This window comes from Hypanus sabinus, chromosome 15 (assembly GCF_030144855.1).
Source record: "Hypanus sabinus isolate sHypSab1 chromosome 15, sHypSab1.hap1, whole genome shotgun sequence".
Lineage (NCBI taxonomy): Eukaryota > Metazoa > Chordata > Chondrichthyes > Myliobatiformes > Dasyatidae > Hypanus > Hypanus sabinus.
The window spans coordinates 75724586-75740714 of record NC_082720.1 but is presented as its reverse complement, the minus strand read 5'-3'; the positions used below and the strand labels follow the sequence as shown (position 1 = coordinate 75740714).

Genomic DNA, 16129 nt, shown 5'->3' with positions numbered 1-16129 from the left:
AAACTGAGTTGCCTGCTCTCCTCTAGTTCTGATCATTTGGCCACCTTGATTTTAATCAGACCACTGCTGGTCCAGTGCAATCAAACTGCCAAAATCTGAAATGCTTCCCCAAAATCTCCAAAACACAATCTTTCTTAAAAACACTCTTTAAAACCTCTTTTTTTGTTGCCAAAGGCTTCGGCAAATCATACTAATATTTGCTTATATGGCTCAGTGTCAGATTTTGCTTGATAATGCTGCCTTGGGACATTTTGCAAGGTTAATGGAGACAGAGAAACACAAGTAGTGCTTATTCTTGTTGACTCAGTACTGTAACAAAAGCTGATTTGAAGGATTCATACCAGAGTAAATGTAGGCATGGTATTGGGGACAACATGCACTTTAGCAAGGAAAGAGCTGTTGGAGGCTTGGTAGACAGAGAGTTGATGAGCAATGAAGGAAGACCTGATGGGAATGTATGAAGAGAGAACTCTTCTATTGGTCCTCCATCAAACCCAGGAAAGGAAAGTGAGTTGAAAACTCTTCAGTGAAGTTAGTGTTGAGGGACTCACAGTTAATTTGAGCTTGCATAAGATAAGATGGGAGGCAGGAGAGACACTTGACTGAGAGGCAATTTCAGGATATGGGTGATGATGGAAATTTGAGAGTAAGTTTAGCCAAATCAACTAAGGGAAGGAGGAAGCTAATTGAGGTCTCTCCATAGTGACAAATATGTCTGTGCAACCTTTACGCTTTCTGCTAGAGATAAATGGCAAAGGAACAGGAAAGGATGTTCAAGAAGCTGCTGTTAAGGAGAGCAAAGATGGTTTAGGTTACCATTTTATTCTACAATAATCCTGGTATAATGACATTCTGGTAAGTAAAAAGTTTTGTTTGGTTCAGCAAGATCAGTTCACAAATGGCATAACCAAATGTATGCCAGATCCATTTAAGCTGGCATTGTTAGGCTTATGGGACTGGTGGTGAAGATGTACTGAAGGAGATGCTAAAGTGAAGTGCCTTTATAAATATAATAGGAAGTGGGATTTCAAAGATGGAGATGAGGGATTAGATGAACTCAACAGTCAAGGAAATGTTACGATAAAGATAATAACATCTTATCTAAAGATGTAATGAAAATTGAATGGCACCTTTATGGGGCACACAAATTGTGTTTTTTGTGGAGGCCAAAGAGGTCTCCTTTATAGTTTTGGTGCAGTTTTTCAGTGGCACACAAGGCCTAAGGTACTGCATATGACTGAACAACTCTTTAAAATTAATGGCTGTACTTTAGCACTGCTGAGCCTTCAAATTGCATGGGGCTAGTTTATGGTGTTGGTGACACAAAGGGGGCAGGTTGAGGTTGATTCCTAATAGGGATCAATAGAGATCAAGTAAGGAATCTGGAATGAGTGTAAAGCTATGAGCCTTAATGTCAGTACAGGATGCGGGTGTCAGAGAGGCTGTGATTGGAAAAGAACTGAATGATCTAGTTGGAGAGTGGTATAAAAAAAAAAGTGATCTTATGTGGCCTTTATCAGATATGAAGTTTGGACTAGTGAAGTGCAGAACCTCCCCATTTGAATAATGTCCTGGTATCTTTCACATCCACCAGAAAGGTGAGGTGGGCTATTGGTTTGACGTCACATGAAAAAAAGCAACAGCCTTCAGTTTCAAAACAGCTGACTCAGTTCCTGGAATAGGGCTTGAAATCCTTGGTTTTGATAATGTTTTGAAGACATAATATTGTTCCAAAAGGTGGCGTTAACTTTGCCTTTTCTACTCTAAAGCTACAGAAAAATTGTCACAGATACAGCCCAGAGTTTTTTCCCTCTTCCCCTCTTGTGCTAGTAGACTATAAACTAAACACAAGGACATACACCACTGGCAACTTCTAACCACTGATAGTACTTATTCACAGAATTACCTCTGTCTAACGCAGATGGAACAGTAATAGGACAAAGAAATGAGACAAGATATTCTCTCTCAAGAAGACAGGTTAAAGTGATTGGCTTACCTATGTCTAAAATCTTTATTTCTTTGTGGAAAGACAGCAAAAGAGAAAGAGGAACAGGCAAAAATTATCTGAGACATACATTATTACATCATTAGTTTATTAAATGATTGCTGAAGCTCTTAAACACTGACAGACGTGATGGGAAAAAAAGTTACTAAAAATTAAAATTGAGATCGATATCAGCATTACAGCCAACAATATGTTTGTGGGCCTAATCATATTATCAATGAAATTGGTATGGTACAAATTTTAAATATTTTTTTCCTACTTGACTATAAAGAGTGTGAATGTTTCTGATATGTTAAATATTAAAGCCACATAATTCAGTAAATCAAATTGTTAGCATTATCTTTTGTGCAGAGGGATGCAAATAGCAGTAATGAATTGAAATGTAGATATTGGAGATTTTAGGTTGTTCCAACACTCAATGCAAGACATGTTTGAACAGCTAACAAAAAAAAGTGATATAAAAATAATAAAATGAGAACAAAAATTACCCAACATTGGTAACCAACAAATTTGTTTTCTCTCAGTTCTAGTAGCTGAGAACATCTTATTTATGTATTGACATTCAGTCCACTGCTTCAGCAGTTAATAAGCTCATACAATTTCCAAGTACAGAAAGCCTAAAATGAGTGCAGACATTCGTGCAGTGACATGCAATGTCTACTATTCAAAACTATCTGAATGTGACCTTTCCTTGTTAGGAATCTTCGCCCCCTCTGAGCAGCAATTCAGCAGGCTTCTTATTGCTTATGCATGCATTAAACTTTGAAACTTTCTCTTTTGTTAAGCTATAAATTACCAATACATTTGTAATAGACAGGATGTTAGATAAATTTACTTATACATTTGTAATAAATAGCATGCTGGAATAAAAGTGAGGATATCTGGCTGAACTAAAAGCGATGAGGCAATTCCTTATTTGTGGAAAGAAAAGGAAATTCTGCAACCAAGATATCAAGAATCATAGAATTCCATTTGAGCGAGCTGGCAAGCTATATTTGGCTTCCTGCTCAGCATAATGTCTGCAACGTGTGGCAGCTCACTCCACGACTACTGCCAATTATGCCCCTTGACCACCTGTGAGAAACTACATGTGTGCATCACCAGACAAGAATGGAACTTCACCTTTTCCTTACTTCCTGCAGGGAAGCACCTGCTTGCAACTCAGCATCCACCCTAATGGCATTGTTGAGATCAGAACAGGTTGGCTGAAGGTGAATTGCAAGCACACACTCTACTCCGGAGCATTATACATTGATTCATCAATGGGTTGGATTACCACATCGTCTTTTCATTTCATAGCCTTTCCTTCTGAGGCATTTTGACTGTCAAATTTCATAATGTCTTCCTAATGTTTGTCAGGACTAATCTGGGGGCGTACATAATGAAAATAATTGTGATCTGAATTGTGAGAAGAATTTCACTCAAAGGGAAATCCCTGAGGGAGGAAGGGCATGAATTTACCTTGGCCATCACAGTACTTAGGAAAGGGAATATAAGAAAAGGAAGATATTGTTTATGTTTGTGTCACAATAAATAGTGCTTAAACTGGACTGCATTAACTACAATAATCTATCACTGATATTCACAGAGCAACAATGGCTACAGCAGGAATATCCACATCATAACACTAGGAGTCTATCTATCTACTGACCCTCCTATCACTATTTACTGAGTAAATCATTACCATTATTCTTCGTAGAGGGATGATCTGTGAGTTTGGTGAATGAATATGAAAAGATAAGGATATGGCAAAAAAAAGAACTTTTAGTGTTTGAACACCACCACCACCACCACTAATAGGGTGCATATATGTTTCACAGACAATGTAGTAAAATCAAAACACACAAAGTTCTGGAGGAACTCTATCCAAGCTGTTTCACAGGTGCATCAATGAAAACTGAAGATTAATCAAAATGAAATGACTGATAGTAAAAGTGGGATGTTTTTAAGAAATGTTAAAGGAGAAAATGGCATTAGAGAGTAGCAGGACAATTAAAGAGAGACGAAGTGCTAACAGGCTAAATAAATGTTACAGGGACAGGGAGGGGCAAGGCATTGGGAAGGTTTTAAAAAATGCTGAACATTGAACATCAATCAGAATCAAATATAATTCATTTAGCATAGAGATGGTGGATGAATGTAACTATGTGTGAGTTATTGCAAAATATTAAGCACAAATATGTTACAGCCCTGAATGTATTCCAGCCTATGGTGCGTGAAAACTGTGGGGAGGTGTAGGAAATTCAATGAGCTTTTTTTGATATTTTGTTTCACTAGCACTGGATCTCATGGCTGACTGCAAAGGAAGTTAACCTACCGTAATTTAAAATTTTAATTTAAAATGAAATAATTTGAAAGTGAACTTTAATTCAGTAGAAGCTCTAGAAAACAGCACAATGATTTTTTAAAATTTAAATTACTTATGTTTCTCAGGAATTTGGTACGTGGTGAATCTCTTTATGATTTGCAGAAAACTGGATGAATGAAGAATTGTGAAGGGAATTGAGACTCTTGCAATTATAGTGAAGCCAATTTTCTACATGCTATTTGACATATCAGTTTTTCCCTTCATAATTTTGTTAGCAGAGATAAGATACTAGTTAGTTGCCAGCAATGAAGCAGAACACAAAGTTGAATTTCCTGATGGATAGGCATCTAGAATTATCCTGAAATTAACTCTTTTGGGGAAAAACATATGAATTGAAAATCACTTATTAAACATTATAAGACGAAACATAAATATAATTTCAATGCAATAGACATCTTAGTTGGAGGAGAGAGTCCAGGGACAATGAACCTATGCTTCTGAGTATCCATTGTTTTAAATTACTGCAGCTGCTGTTTGATTTGATTGTTCACTGAATATTGTGTTTGATAAGTTGGAATTACTGCTGTGGCCAAACTAGAGTTTGTGGAAGTGAGTTGATCTGGAATGTTCCGTCTGCTGTTTTCATGGGACATTTGTTGTTAAGGCAGATGATAAGGAACAGTTCCTTAGCAAAAAAAACCCGCCTTTTTTATTATCTCCAGACAGGGATTTAAAAGTCAGTGGGTTAATTAAATAAATGACTAACATTTTAATACCAGAGGTGAATAGTAAAAACAATTTGTAACTAGTAGGAAAACATTGTGAAATGAACTGTAGATTCCTTTGACTATTCACCTATGTTCTAGATATGATCAAATAGCTATGATATATCCAGTCACAGTGCTCTAACCAATATTGCAACAAACAAAGAATCTCCAGGCAACAGTGATTTATGATCGTGTCTCCTACCTCAGCTCGAGGATACTGGTGACATTCTTGGCAGGGAAAACACGTCTAATAAAGTTGAAATCTCCAACGTACAGACTGCCATCTACCCCAACAGCCAAAGCCACAGGGGCCAGGAGTTTGTTTCCTTCAGCAAGACCATTGCAGCTGGGGCACGTGATGCTCCGCCTGCGCCCATTTCCCATGATGCTGCTGATCACTGCTGGCTGCTGGGACAGAAACTGGTTTTCTCCATTTCCTTTGTGCAAGACACCTGAAATAACAGACCATGTCAGCATTTACATGCAGAAAGTGCTGGGGGAACATATCAAGATAGGCAGCATTTATGAAGGGGAATGAATAGTCAACATTTCAGACCAAGACTCTTCCTCAGGACTGGAAAGGAAGGGAGAGGAAGCCAGAATAAGAAGCTGTGTGGTGGGGGGGGGGAGGTGTAGAAGATGGCAAACGTTAGATGAGACCAGGTGTGGGGGCTAAGTGGGAACGTGTGTGGGGAGGGGAGGGGAGATGAATTAAGAATCTGGGAGAGTCCAGATAGAAGAGGGAAAGAACTGAAGGACGAGGGCTCTAATAAGAGAGGACAGTGGACCAGAAGGAAAAGGGGACTAAAGGGAGGTGATGGGCATGTGAGAAGAGAAAGAGAGAGAGAGGACAATAAGGATGGGGAATGAAAAAAGACAGCAGGATGAAGGGGAAAAAATACCAGAAGTGAGGGAAATTGATGTTCTTGCCATCAAGTTGGAACCTACCCAGATGGAATATGAGGTGTTACTCCTCCAGCCATTAATATTTTAGGGCGCAAAATTTAGCAGACTGAAAGTTGCAAGCAATTGAATATCAGACAGCGAGGTGTGAATATTAAGTATCGTTGATATACATTCTCCTGAGTTTAGATGAATGGAAGGTGATCTCAACAAACTATGCAAAATTCTTGTGGGGCCTGACAGTGACAGGCGTGGTGAAATTTCCTCAGGTTGGACAGTCACCACATCAAAATAGGTCTATGCTGATCTTTTTACAAAGCTATACTAGTCCTGTTTACACGCATAACAACTGTATCCTTCTGGGCCTCATCAATCTGAAAGTCCCGCCATCACTTTGCGTGTATTACCTATTTGAAAGGATTGCATTGCCACAAAGCGTATAGAATTAGCTGCTAAAAACTGGCCAACTCACCACTTTTAACATTCAAAGCATGGTGCTTATCCAGTGACCAACCTCCCAGGTTGGATGGATCCAGTTCATAGCCTTGCAGCAGGGCCGTTCTCTTCTCCCACAGTATAAGGCTTGGACAAGATTCATATTCATATCCAACAGACACTGGAAAAAATAAAGAAATTCATTATCAATACTTCAGATTTTCATAATAGCTGTCCTATGTGCATTTGTTCTCCCTTTGGTTTATTTTAACTTAACACATTCATTGGAGGTAACAGGGTAGTGTAGATGTTTGTGCAACGCCATTGCAACCTGGAGTTCACAGTCCAATTCTGGTGCTGTCTTTAGGACCATGTGAGTTTCCTCCAGGAGCTGAGGTTTCCTCCCACAGTCCAAAGACACACCTGTTAATAAGTTAATTGGTCTTTTTAAATTGTCCTGTGATTAGGCTAGTGTAAAACAGATGGGTTACTGGGCAGCTCGGCTCGTTGGGCCAGAAAAGCCTGTTCCGCACTGGATCTCTAAATAATAAACAAATTGTTTGAAACACATTATTCTTGAGAAACTAAAAGGAGAAAGTTAGGCGAGGGAAGAAATTTATAAAGTAATACAGTACTGAACTTGGCCCTTTGTCCCACTGGCTTGGTACTGACTACTTAACACCGATTTGCAATCATTCCTATTGTCACGTTCTCCTTCGGGTGTAACGAAACGCCGAATTTAACGTCCGGATAAACCACAGTTAATAAGAACCAGATCGCAGTAAGATTAACCATTTACTGTTCACTCTTCACATTAACATATGGTGAAAACTGTTGATAAAACAATACAAGATTGATACAGTATTTGTTCCTTCCTTAATATCACATTTCAAGTGTAAATACTTGCAAAGGTGACTATAACTACATTACACTAAGGTGCAGTATACAGGGAGAGTTTACCTGCTCCATTGACTACTTTAAATACACTTCCATGCAAACTATCCGCGACTCTTTAACTAACGAAAGCATAAACATTATCTACCATCGTTACCTCTAACAGGATCAGCATTAACATCTTAGTTCAATATATCGATTATCTATTAACTTACAGCGTTGCTCTCACTGTGATTTCTCATGCCTGCAAAACTGCTTGTGCTCAGGTGAGCCTCGTGGAAAGCCCCCACCCTCGCGCTAATTTCAAACCGGTGTTTTCCCACAAGACGCGGCGAAACCGGATGTGACGTCATCGCATGCCGATATATTTTACATGCAATGAATATACTTTAAACACTTCTAATTCTAACTAGAAAATACTATTGAATGAATTACTAAGCGAAAATATTATAAACTAAATAACTGTCGTAAAGACAGCACACTCCCCGCTTGACCTTCGTAAGGTCACAATGAGCAGAGTACAAAACTTAGTCTCTTAATCAGTCATTGGGTAGAAGTAGAATAACTTCTGTAACTGGCCCTTGGTAAATTTTCACATCGCCTTGGTCGGTAGTCTTCAATTCGATCTTCCTGACATGTCCATCCCCGCTAGGGAATGTAACAGTGATTCTGGCCATTGGCCAGCTGTTGCGGGTGGCTTGCTTGTCCCTGAGCAGGACTAAGTCTTCAACTTGAAGATTCCTTCGGGGTTCTGTCCACTTTTGTCTCTGTTGCAACAAAGGTAGATATTTTTGTCTCCAGCGAGGCCAGAACTGATTTGCCAGAGCCTGGACTTGTCTCCATTGCTTTTTGTCTGAAAAGTCTCCTGGTGGCGGAGGTGCTCCTGCCTTCTGCGTAAGGAGCGTTGATGGCGAAAGTATAAAGGGGTTTTCTGGGTCAGAAGACACAGGTAGGAATGATTGTGCGTTTATAATGGCTGTGACCTCTGCCATTAGGGTGCACAGTACCTCGTGGGCCAATCGGGTGTGTTGCTGCATCTCAGGTTTCCTTTTCCGGGTTTTCCGTAAGGACGTGAACCGTTTGACTGCCTGCTCTTTGTTATCTGGTGAGCGCTGGCGTGGTTCTCTGAAAGGCAATGGGGCAACCCCATTGCTTGCTTCATCTCTGAAGACCTTGGTGTCTTTGGGTTTTAAAGAAATGGTATCTTGAGCTGATTGTGCAAGTTTGTTTCCGTCCTCGGTTTGAACGAAAACTGACTGACCTAGCGTCTCGTCGGTTACTTTACGCTTGGTAATGTCTTGTTGTGCTTCTTTAGGGTACACCTCAGTGAGGCAGATCTCGGAACAAGAACGGCTTGACTGAGTTTGACCGCAAACTTCTGTACAGTTCGAGCTGACAATTGTTGTCCTGGAGTGAACCTCTCCCTCCCCGCCGTCCTGTTGTGGGGGTGAAGGAGCGTTGTCGGTTCTTTCATTCTTGACTTCATCACGGAGCCGTGAGGGTAAATTTCCTTCCTCGTATGGATGTGATGCAATCGTGACTCTCTGAGGTTCCTCGTAGCTGGGGAAGTTATCGAATACGTATGGAGAGGGGAGACGAGCCTGCCTGTCTATTTGATATTGTACATAGTCGCTTGTGCGTTCCAGTCTGGTCCTTTCTAAAGTAGATCTTACTTCGGTCAGATCACGCGACCCTTCAGCTTGTTCTATGTACTTTGCTTCCGCCATGGCAGCTTCTTCTTCTCTTTCTAGCTGCAGCACTTGCAACTCTGTCGATATTTTTGCCATTTCCAACTGGGTTTCGGCTTCTCTGGCGGCCTCTTCTCTTTGTCTGGCAGCCTCTTCGGCTTCTCTGGCGGCCCTTTTTTTCTGGATTTCGGCTTCTCTGGCAGCCTCTTCTCTTTGTCTGGCGGCCCTTTCGGCTTCTCTGGCGGCCTTTTCTTTCCGGATTTCGACTTCTCTGGTGGCCTGTTTCATTTTCAAAACTGCTTCTTGTTTGGCGTAATGCAGTCGCATCTTGGCGGCTTCTGCCTTGGCTCTTGCCTGTGTGGACTTACTTGATGTTGTTCTACTGCCCTTGTCGCTGGGCGCCATCGACTTGATCCCGGATCGAGCTGACATTGCAGCACTTGGAACACCTGATAACGCCCGGGTGGGCTTACTTGATGTCGGTTTACTGCCCCTGTCGCTGGGCGGCGTCGACTTGATGCTGGATTGAGCTGACATTGCAGCACTTGAAACACCTGATAATGCCGCTTTTTCACTGTCACGTTCTCCTTCGGGTGTAACGAAACGCCGAATTTAACGTCCGGATAAACCACAGTTAATAAGAACCAGATCGCAGTAAGATTAACCATTTACTGTTCACTCTTCACATTAACATATGGTGAAAACTGTTGATAAAACAATACAAGATTGATACAGTATTTGTTCCTTCCTTAATATCACATTTCAAGTGTAAATACTTGCAAAGGTGACTATAACTACATTACACTAAGGTGCAGTATACAGGGAGAGTTTACCTGCTCCATTGACTACTTTAAATACACTTCCATGCAAACTATCCGCGACTCTTTAACTAACGAAAGCATAAACATTATCTACCGTCGTTACCTCTAACAGGATCAGCATTAACATCTTAGTTCAATATATCGATTATCTATTAACTTACAGCGTTGCTCTCACTGTGATTTCTCATGCCTGCAAAACTGCTTGTGCTCAGGTGAGCCTCGTGGAAAGCCCCCACCCTCGCGCTAATTTCAAACCGGTGTTTTCCCACAAGACGCGGCGAAACCGGATGTGACGTCATCGCATGCCGATATATTTTACATGCAATGAATATACTTTAAACACTTCTAATTCTAACTAGAAAATACTATTGAATGAATTACTAAGCGAAAATATTATAAACTAAATAACTGTCGTAAAGACAGCACACCTATTATATTCTTCCCACAGTCCTCAAAACTCTCTGCACATTCTGCAATTCACTGATGCTTAACAATCTCCACATCTTCGGGGTATGACAGAAAACTAAAGCACACAGAGGAAACCCTTGTGGTCAATAAGAGAACATACAAATTCCACAAGATTGAACCCAAGTTACTGGAGCAGGTTTCCGTTCTGAAGCCATGCATGAAATCCATTTTCTAAAGGAATTTGTTGACTGAATAACATGTAACAATGGCAAAAAATGCAATGATATGCTTGCCAGTGACAAAAAAAACCTGCTTCTGATTCCGATTTTGAAAGAGAGGCTCCAAATTTGGCTGTGCAGTACCCGCCGTTTGGACGTGGATAGTGTGAATTTCCTTGTAATTTTGGCATATCATGCTCATGCACTTGGAAGCTGAGGCATGGCAGCCACCACACTTGGTCTTTAATATTGAAAATACACAGAGTAGGCAGATCACAACACGAACCAGCACAGAACTCTTGATACTAAGACTTCCCTTTATATCAGAAACCAACAATCTGCATGTTCTATATACAGACAAGGTGAATAAAACGATCATTTGTTGAAGGATGTTTTATGATGTAAAGGGTTCACTGAATAGAAGCAGGATAGTCCATAAGGCCATAAAACATAGAAAGTGAAGAAGACCATTCAACTTAACTAGTCTGTTCTGCCTTTCAATCATGGTTTTTTTTCCCCTCTCAACCCCATCCTCCTGCCTTCTCCCTGTAACTTTTGGCACCCTGTCTAATCAAGAACCTATCGACCATTGATTGATTTCAACTAAGTGCTGTTTCTGGTTACTGAATGTTTAATGTGCTGGCTTTCTCTAGAGCCTTTCCCAGATTGGTTTAAGTTTATAAAGAGTTATGTTCAGGAAGTCAACTCTGCCTGAATACCAGATTTCTCAATTAATCATTGCCACCATGCTCTAGTTACCATTCCTTTTGTATCGATGTGTGGATAGGAGCCCATGAAGCAGGATGATATGCTGAAAGAGAGAACGGCTCTTGGCAGCAGATCACATCCACCAAGTGTTTTCAGGAGGCACTTCTCCACAGTGCAAAGACCAATATGTTTGGCATCTGGCCTTCCTTGGACACACCAAATGCTTTGGCTGTTAAAAATCACAGAAACCATCACTAGCTATATATTGGGTTTACTCCAGGTTGGGGTTCTGCTGCTCCATATCACAGTTTTCCAAGAGAACTATATTTATGTTGTTCTCCATAGTCAGAGAGCACTTGATAAAGCATATTCATAATTCTATAACATTATGGACCCTATGAATGGGAGTTGAGTAAGAGATACTGTGCAAGTTCTGAAGTGAAACACAGCTGGAGATAATTTGACTTCTGCAATGTTCAGCTGTACATCCATAAATAATGCTTTACGTTAGTCAATGCCCAGTCCAGTGCCATGATGCCTCCATTCTGGTATCACTATGTGGTATGGAAACTGCACTGTGCCAGGCAGGAGGGCTAGTTAACCAGCTGCCCAATACATCACTGGCACCAGCCTACCTGCCATCAAGGACACATACTTTGTGGCCACTTTATGAGGTACACCTGCTTGTTAATGCAAATGTCTAGTTAACCAATCATGTGGAAGCAACTCAATGTGTAAAAGCATGCAGACACAATCAAGAAATTCAGTTGTAGTTCAGACCAAACATCAGAGTGGGGAAGAAATGTGATCTAAGTGACTTTGATGGTGGAACGATTGTCGGTGCCAGACAGGATGGTTTGAATATCTCAGAACTCCTTATTTCTTGGGATTTTCGCACTCAACAGTCTCCAGAGTTAACAGAGAATGGTGCAAAAACAAACAAACAAAAAAAAACACCTGATGAGTGGCAGTTCTGTGGGCGAAAATGTCTTGTTAATGAGAGAGGTCAAATGAGAATGGCCAGACCGGTTCAAACTGACAGGAAGGCGACAATGACTCAAAAAACTACAACAGTGGTATGCAGCACAGCATCTCCGAATGCACAACATGTTGCACCTTGAAATGGATGGGTGACAGCATTAGTGTAGGATACACTGAGTCTGTATACAGGATGATGCCAGAAAAAGGCCAGGAATATGATGAAGGATCTCAGCCACCTTGCTTATCCCACTGTTCGGCTCACTCCCATCAGGAAAGAGGCTACGTAGCATCCATGCCAGGACCGCTAGACTGGGAAGCAGTTACTTCCACCAAACCGTCAGGCTGATCAACACCTCCACTCATTAACCCACCTCACTCACACTACATGCACATCACCTAGCATCATTTTATGTACATAGAATCAATCTATGTATATAACAGTTACTTGTGCACTGTGTTTTAGAGAATTAGGTTTATATTTCTATTTATTGTTTTTTAAGATTATGCTCATTATGCTTACCATGTTTTTTTTTTATGCTGCATCGGATTCAGGGTAACAATCATTTCATTTCTCCTTTACACTTGTGTACTGAAGAATGACAATAAACAATTCTGAATTTTGAATCTCGTTGTCAACTATCACTTTTGTTCACCATGCATTATTATTTGTCATTTAATTTCTCCTGCCTTGCAATACATTAAAACTCTTCCCTTTTATTCTTTCCTCCCTCAGCATTTCTCTGCACCTGAAAACTTGTTTTACCTCAAGCTATTCCTAGTACTGGCAAAAAGTCACCAAGTCAAAGTTTTTATCCAGTTCTTTCTTCACCATTGCTTCATGATCTGCTGAGTACCTAAGACATTTTCTGTTTAGATTTCAAGTTACCAGCAGGCGCGGTATTTTGTTTTAGGGTTTGTGGATGGAATTATCCACTAACCCCTGTGTATGTGGATCAGGCTGCAAGGTTGTTGCTTGATTCCTCTTTGCTGAATGAAATTGCACCCATGTTTCGCAGCACTGTTGCCAAAGTATTTCATTCTGCAAATCCGTCTGTTATTTCCTGCAGGATGTTCTGTCAAAAGTCACATCTGATCCCCCTGTGGCATTTCACCTTCACCTGGGTTACCTTTCCTTTTACCCTGGCTGTGACCCACTCATGCCTGGTGATTCACTGCATTCAGGCTTTGGTTTCAAGTTAACCCCTGCAGGTTGCCAAGTTCCTGCACCTGAGGTGGTAGCTGGGAGTGTTAGATCAAGCGTCGGAGTGTGGCTTCGCCTTCAATCTTTCTCATTCTGTCTCTAGTGTCTGACCACATTTTGAACACACGAAGCTATTATGAGGAAAGGATGTAGTGGTAGTCAGATGTCCACAGAAATGTCTTCTGCAGTTTATATGTCAGTATGGATTATGGATCCAGAATCCGCCTTCGCCATTCAGGCCACACCCTCTTCTCACTATTACTATCAGGCACAAAGTACAGAAGCCTAACACCAGGTGCAGGAACAACTATCAGGCTCCTGAACCAGCATGGACAACTTCATTCACCACTAATCCGAACTGATTCTATGACCTACAGACTCATTTTCAAGGACTCATGTTCTTAGTATAACGTCTTCTTTTGTACATTGGTTGTTTGCCAGTCTTTTGCTGTCCATGTATAATTCTAAAATTCTAGTGTATTTATTTTTCCCCCTGTGAAAGTTATTTATTTATTTGTTGAGATACAACACAGCGCAGGCCTTTCCGGCCCTTCAAGCTGCTTAGCCCAGCAATTCCCCAATTTAATCCTAGCCTAATCATGGGACAATGACAAATTAACCTACTAACCAATACGTCTTTGGACTGTGGGAGGAAACTGGAGCACCCAGAAGAGACCTATGCTGTCATGGGGAGGACGTACAACCCCTTACAGGCAGTGGCGGGAATTGAACCCCATCTCCTGTATTGTAAAGCATTGTGCTAACCACTATGCTATCATGCAAAAAAAGAATCTGGACATAGCACATGGTAACATATGTATGTACTTTGATAGTAAATTTACTTTGAACTTTTAAATGGGATATGAGGAGGAGGATTAGGTATATGTATACCATTACAAGATAGTTTCAGCTCTGCAGTTGGTGGACAATGTTGACTCTCACAACTCATTGCCTCCAGAATGACTTCAAGCATCCACTGCAGTTGAAATTCAACTCCCTGCGGAAGAGCTGGATGGTCTTAAGCAGATCAGGTTGGCTTGAACTGGTGAAGGTAGGTCAACAATTGGGCTGCTGCTGGCAAGGAACAGGTGGCACTGGCTGGATTTAGAAGTCATTAAAATGTCTACCTGAATCTGATGTGCTGCTTCCATTAGGTTGAAAGCGCACGGCGTAACTTCCTCCATTCCCGTTTTCTACTTAAGATAGTAAACTCTCTCCAGGATGGTGTTTCATACTGTAACCCAATGTGGTAAGCGCAGAGGTGCTAGTTATTTTTTAAAATATAAATCTCAATAACAGCTAACTGTTGCCAGGAGAAGGAAAAAAATTGATGCCCAGGTTAAGAGGTTAATAAACCTTGCCAAAATGGACTCATTTAGTCACAAGGTGCACCGAATGTCATCCTATTATCTGAGACTCCATGAAAGACTGTGAAAAGTCAATTAAACCATTCATCTCAAATGAAAAGCTTTTCTTACGAAGACAAATTTAGCTTTTAGATAATTCAGGAGATGGGTTTAAAATCCAATTATAACGGACAACTCTGACAGATTGAGGGCTTATTCATGCATTCAAGTCTTACCTTTCTTTGACAGGAATACAGGTTACAGCATCAATTTGATCAAAATAAATGAAGAATTCCAAAAGAAGGATATTAACCGTCTGAGTCTGTTGACAACTAGGTGTATGATCAGCTAAATTGCTGACATCCTCCAATTTCTTGTCTATAATGCGCCATTCCTGATATAAGTCTACCCTTCTCAGCAGACAGAAAAGCACCTGCCTACAGCTGACAACTGACTGCAAACTTAACTCATGAACACAAGAGTTCCTGCAGATGGTGGAAATCTTGAGCAACACAGAGAAAAAGCTGAGGGAACTTAGCAAGTCAGGCAACATCTATGGAAGGGAATAAACAGTCAATGTTTCAGGTGGAAACCATTCAACAGGGTTGGTAAAGAAGGGGGCACAAGCCAGAATAAGAAGATGATGGGAGGGGAAGGAATACAACCAAGCCAGTGATAGTTTGAGACCAGGTGAGGGGAAAGTGGGTGGATGGGGCAGGGTGTTGAAGTAAGGAGCTGAGATAAGTGGAAGAGATAACGGGCCGAAGAAGGAATCTAATAAGAGAGGACAGTGGACCATGGATGGAAAGGAAGGAGGAGAGAACCAGAGAGTGGTGATGGGCAAGCGAGGAGAAGGGGTTTGCTGCTGTCTTTAGACATTAGACAGTAGGTGCAGGAGTAGGCCATTCGGCCCTTCTAGCCAGCATCACCATTCACTGTGATCATGGTTGATCATACACAGTCAGTACCCCATTCCTGCCCTCTCCCCATATCTTTTGAGGAGGTTGTAAGTTGTACGCAGGAGATGTACAAGTTAGCACATCATCTTGTGCGTAATTGGGTGGCGAGGGCTCATTGACCCAAAAGCCTCTGTTACCCTGATGTATCTGTCAATAAAATTAAAAAATACATAAAAGGGTACATAGTGGGTAACTAAAATTTTAAATGGAATCTAAATAAGTGGGTTGCTTTGTGATAAAGCAACTGAGATGCGGAACAGATTATGAAGAAGCCCTGGATGTTTAAGTCCTTGTTTGTTTTTATTATCAGGAGGAGCAGAAATGATCTAAGAGCTACTTTTTATTTTGAAGATGTAAATTTCTCATTCTCAGAGTCTGAGGAATAAACAGAGCTTTGCAGCTGAGCCCCACCAAGGCTACAGCTACTCAGCAATGCTGCTGAAAATATGTCATTCAGAATGCTATCTGAAGCTGAAATGCAGGAACA

General features: G+C 41.0%; 1 protein-coding gene across 1 annotated transcript in view; it reads right to left on the bottom strand.

The window, feature by feature from the left end:
• Positions 1-16129, bottom strand: part of LOC132405597 (teneurin-2-like) — a 1448984-nt gene that overhangs the window by 34838 nt on the left and 1398017 nt on the right. Inside the window, exons 20-21 of the mRNA XM_059990528.1 lie at positions 6456-6599; positions 5283-5532 (exon numbers count right to left, since the gene is read on the bottom strand). Coding sequence (XP_059846511.1) covers positions 5283-5532; positions 6456-6599 — 394 coding nt within the window. The remainder of the gene's footprint in view (positions 1-5282; positions 5533-6455; positions 6600-16129) is intronic.